We start from the raw sequence: 4,112 nt of genomic DNA on the forward strand, positions 1-4,112 counted from the left end.
TGCAGCAAGTATTTGCAGTGACAGAGAACTTCTGCAGGGATTCACACATGGGCAAAAGAATAGCGTATTTAAACCCAAAAATGAATGTTCCACTGTGTGTCCCAGGAAAAWAWTWAWTWWWWWAAAAAAMAMCCCAGGTAATTTGTTGTGCCAYATTTGGAGTATGGCCACAATGGTGTGATCCATTTATAAAGTACAAGTAACACAAAAAAAATGTATAGGCTAAAGCCTTATCATTTATAAACTATAATGAGGGATGCACTTCAGAAAGACACACCTTTAAGTCATTTTTAAAAATCAAGAACTTTTTATGCCCTGATGATAAAAGCATAACAAATGACACCTTGTTCAGAAATCAGGTAATTCTTCCAAATTTTTTAGTAGCCTGATAAAAGAATTTTCGGTGCAACCAATTTGCCTTTATTTACCCACAATAAAATGATATGCATTTAACAAACCAGAGTTTAGGTCTATCATCCTGATTGTTACAGGACATTTGTTTCAGCTTACATTGAATTGAAATATTAATGAAAACTAATGTTATTAAATAGGGAGTCACATATGAACTTTTGATACCATATACAGTATGTTCGAATAGGACAGTGAGGAAGAGTAGAACTGGCTGTAAAACTGAGGAAAATTAGCAATGTCATGCTGACAAGCACAGCTCGCCATTATTTTTGTGTCTGTACATGTCAGCCCTACAACAGTGACAAAACACTTACTGGATCTCAGGCAGACACTATTTTACCAAATAAATACTCATCTTCCAGAAACAAGAACTGATATGAAACTTAATGCTACTTTAAATAAAGTCATTGCATTGTATTCATTAGCAAGTCTCTCAAAGAATAAATCTTTATAAAGGAGTTGGTGAAAGCAGAGTAGTTTACTGAATGGATAAGAAAAGGTGAAATTAACAAATCTGTACTACTTTACAGCTATAAGCAGAAATTTGAACCGCTGACTATGTTTGGTCTAGCTGCCAGGAGTGTACTTATTCTGCCAAAACAAAACAAAAAAAGGACATTATGTTCTAAATTCACACACAATAAACATCAGCTTTGTAAACACCTTCACAAACATGGCATCACAAAAACAAGTTTTACTGCATTTGCCAAGCTAGTACACAGTTGAAAGGGTGTACCTCAGTTTGTCTCATGGATCTATGAAAACAAAATTGTGAAAATATGACAAATACTGAAAAATTACAATAAACCTGTTACAATACATTACAGAAATGCATGAATAAAATCCTTTTACAAATTCTTTAACAAGAAATGCTAACAAGTGTGTCCTGTGTGCATGTGGCAACCCTACCTGCAATATGCCATAATTCACCAAAGCTGTCTTTATCATTGCATCTCAAATTAAAGATGAAAGCCAAATCTTTTAGTGTCCTGACTGTACTAGAACAACATTTACTAAGAAGCAATTGTTATTTGACATAAAAATCTCACAATTACATAGTATAGCAGGTAATAGAAAATAAAACCGTGACAAAAATATTTAAATGTCAGATAAKCTGCTGTTGGTGGACAAGTCAAACTTAGCCTTAGCTTTCCCATACATATAAACAGTTTCATCTGCTACACTTCCTTTTTTTAATAAATAATATCACTCACACACCATCAGTATTGGCATCTTCCAAACACCCAACCAGCTGTGTTTGCAGTCACAAAGTGCTAAATTAAGCACTACAGAAATTCTTAAATACAAAAAAGTTAGAATGTGGTCATTGATGTGTAAAAAGAGGAAGTGCCATTAGCCATTTTCTTAAAGGAACAGTGTGTAGGATTTTTTTCAATTATTTTAGCCGAAATTGAGATAATCACTAATGACAATAAAAAACATTTCTAATCATTGCAGACAAAGACCTTGTTTTATTATTTTTGCCTTACAAAAAGCTGTTTATATCTCCATGGTCGCAGGTCGCCCTACAGGCAGCCGCCATCTTGCACCGCCATCTTGTCTACGAAGGCTCATGAAGGCCAAACTGCGGTGGCGGTGTCAAAAACAGTTTTAGTTATAATACTATAAACGTAATATTTGTTGTCTGTCATTGTAGCTGGGATCATTTTACTTATTAAAGCTCATAATCTTACCACTTGAAACATCACTAGCCCTGAAGCTGCTGGTAGACATCGCGGTTGGAATTATGAAAGGTTTTTGACACCTGAGAGACACCGTAGCAACTCCTTTGTGTTTGGAAGCGGGGGGTGGGGGTGGGGGGAGGACCAGGGAGGATGATTCAACCACTAGATGTCGCTGAAAACAACAAATCCTACACACTGTGCYTTTAATTAGCTTCTGATTGCACACCTAAATATGATAGTTCTAAAGGACACAGAATGATCACAGTCCACGTTCACTTGTGTTCTCCTCCTTTCTGCTCTTCATGGGACCTATAACGTACTGTGTGAACATCGAGTACAGGACTCCTAGAAAACAAACAAAAAAAAAATAAGTTACATGGAGACTCTTGCAGCTATTTAASAACAATTCAGAAACAGATGCAGCTCAGACTTTATAAATGACRACATCAAGTTTTCTGTAATACAGACACTTGCAGTAGTTTTAGTCTAAATTAAAACATAAGCAACAAAACTGTGCACCTAACCATACTGTAGTCTCAGACACCAGGGGGAGCACAATTAAATAATCGTCTCAGTAGTACCATTCAGAACCTGTTCAGGAGCATTTCAGGAAAACTACAACGAACGCATTCTGGAATAAGAAAAAAAAAAGTATCTACTGTACTCAGCAATACTGTATGTGGACTCCTTCTAAAGAGATTAGAAAATCTAAGACTGATTTGAACCTGATCAGTCTAAACAATACAACTCATCTGCAAACATATCAAAAATAAATCTCTGAAATGTAGATTTTGTGTGTGAAAATTAAAAATGTTTAAAAACCTGAATAAATGAATATTAAACAGTCATTTTATCAAATAAAATGGTGTAGCTATTATTTGGGCAGAGTGGCACACATCACCATCACATGATCTATTTTTTTCTGATATTGTGCTCAAACCACAACCTGACACAACTGAGATTTTAGGCTAACATTCTTCACGGTTTATTTTGAAATTCAATTAAATAGCTAGCTCATTTTATGAAAAAACAGAAGAAAACTGTCTTAAATTTTTTATATATATTTTGTCTGCAAAGTCAAACTGTTGTCAAGTTGGAGATCAGGAAGCTGCAGTTTGTTACACTGCTGTATTTTTTTTTTTTTTTTTCCCTTTCTCGGTTTCCATTTGTTGTGTCACCCAGCCGTCTGGTTCTCTCCTGTGTATTATCGATAACTGTGTGAAATAACCGCAAAAAGGGAATGTGTGGAAGAGCGTGAACCGGTTTGGGTGTAATTAGATGCAACTGAATGTCACTGATGTGAAACAACCAGAAGGTACAGTCCTGTTTGTCTTTATGGTGACGAAGCCCACGGCTCATGCTATTGGCCCTGAAGACACAGTTTCACCACAGATGTGAGCAGAATTCAACAGGAGGGGGTCGACTTTCAGTGTTGTGTTTGCAAGCAGCCCAAAAAAAAAAAAAAAAAAACCTAAAAAATAAAAAAAATAAACTGTGGCATGCTTTTATGTCTGAGAAAATCTTAAAATACACACAGCTGTAGATATGTGAAGTCAACCAGTCAGGATGACACAGCAGTTTTGCTGAGGCCCAGATAACCAACGCCTGAATTAATCCATGGCTGTCATCAATGGAGCAAACATCTGTATGACCTTCATTTCTGCTGTTTTAGTGTTTTAGCTTTCTGAATCCATAACATCCAGCACATTAATGAAAACCTGAAAGGGTCGGTTAAAGAGTAACTTACCCAAAATTAACTTGTTTTAGCTGATAAACTGTCTATAATGTGTCTAAAATGTTATATAGAACTGTTTCTGTGCTAATTTTGATGTTTTTGTGTGTATTTGTTCAAATCTGTAATATTTGGTCTAAAAACGTCTTTTTGCTGCTCATATGGGTGGAGCAGTGGTACTGCAGACTAATTTGCATATTGGTTAACGGCTCTCCGCGGTGACGTGCTTCTGCACAGTTACTTCACAGCGGCTGTGTTCTGGTATAAAAGCCTCTCTCTAAGAC

The 4,112-nt window shown here is 36.0% G+C and overlaps 1 protein-coding gene across 1 annotated transcript in view; it reads right to left on the reverse strand.

Annotated features, from left to right (window-relative positions):
* Window positions 1-2,220: 2,220 nt before the first annotated feature.
* Window positions 2,221-4,112, reverse strand: part of higd1a (HIG1 hypoxia inducible domain family, member 1A) — a 3,924-nt gene continuing 2,032 nt past the window's right edge. The window contains exon 4 of the mRNA XM_014029489.1: window positions 2,221-2,441. Within this exon, the coding sequence (XP_013884943.1) occupies window positions 2,356-2,441 (86 nt within the window). The 3' untranslated portion in view covers window positions 2,221-2,355. The remainder of the gene's footprint in view (window positions 2,442-4,112) is intronic.

This window comes from Austrofundulus limnaeus, unplaced genomic scaffold (genome assembly GCF_001266775.1).
Source record: "Austrofundulus limnaeus strain Quisiro unplaced genomic scaffold, Austrofundulus_limnaeus-1.0 Scaffold6, whole genome shotgun sequence".
NCBI lineage: Eukaryota > Metazoa > Chordata > Actinopteri > Cyprinodontiformes > Rivulidae > Austrofundulus > Austrofundulus limnaeus.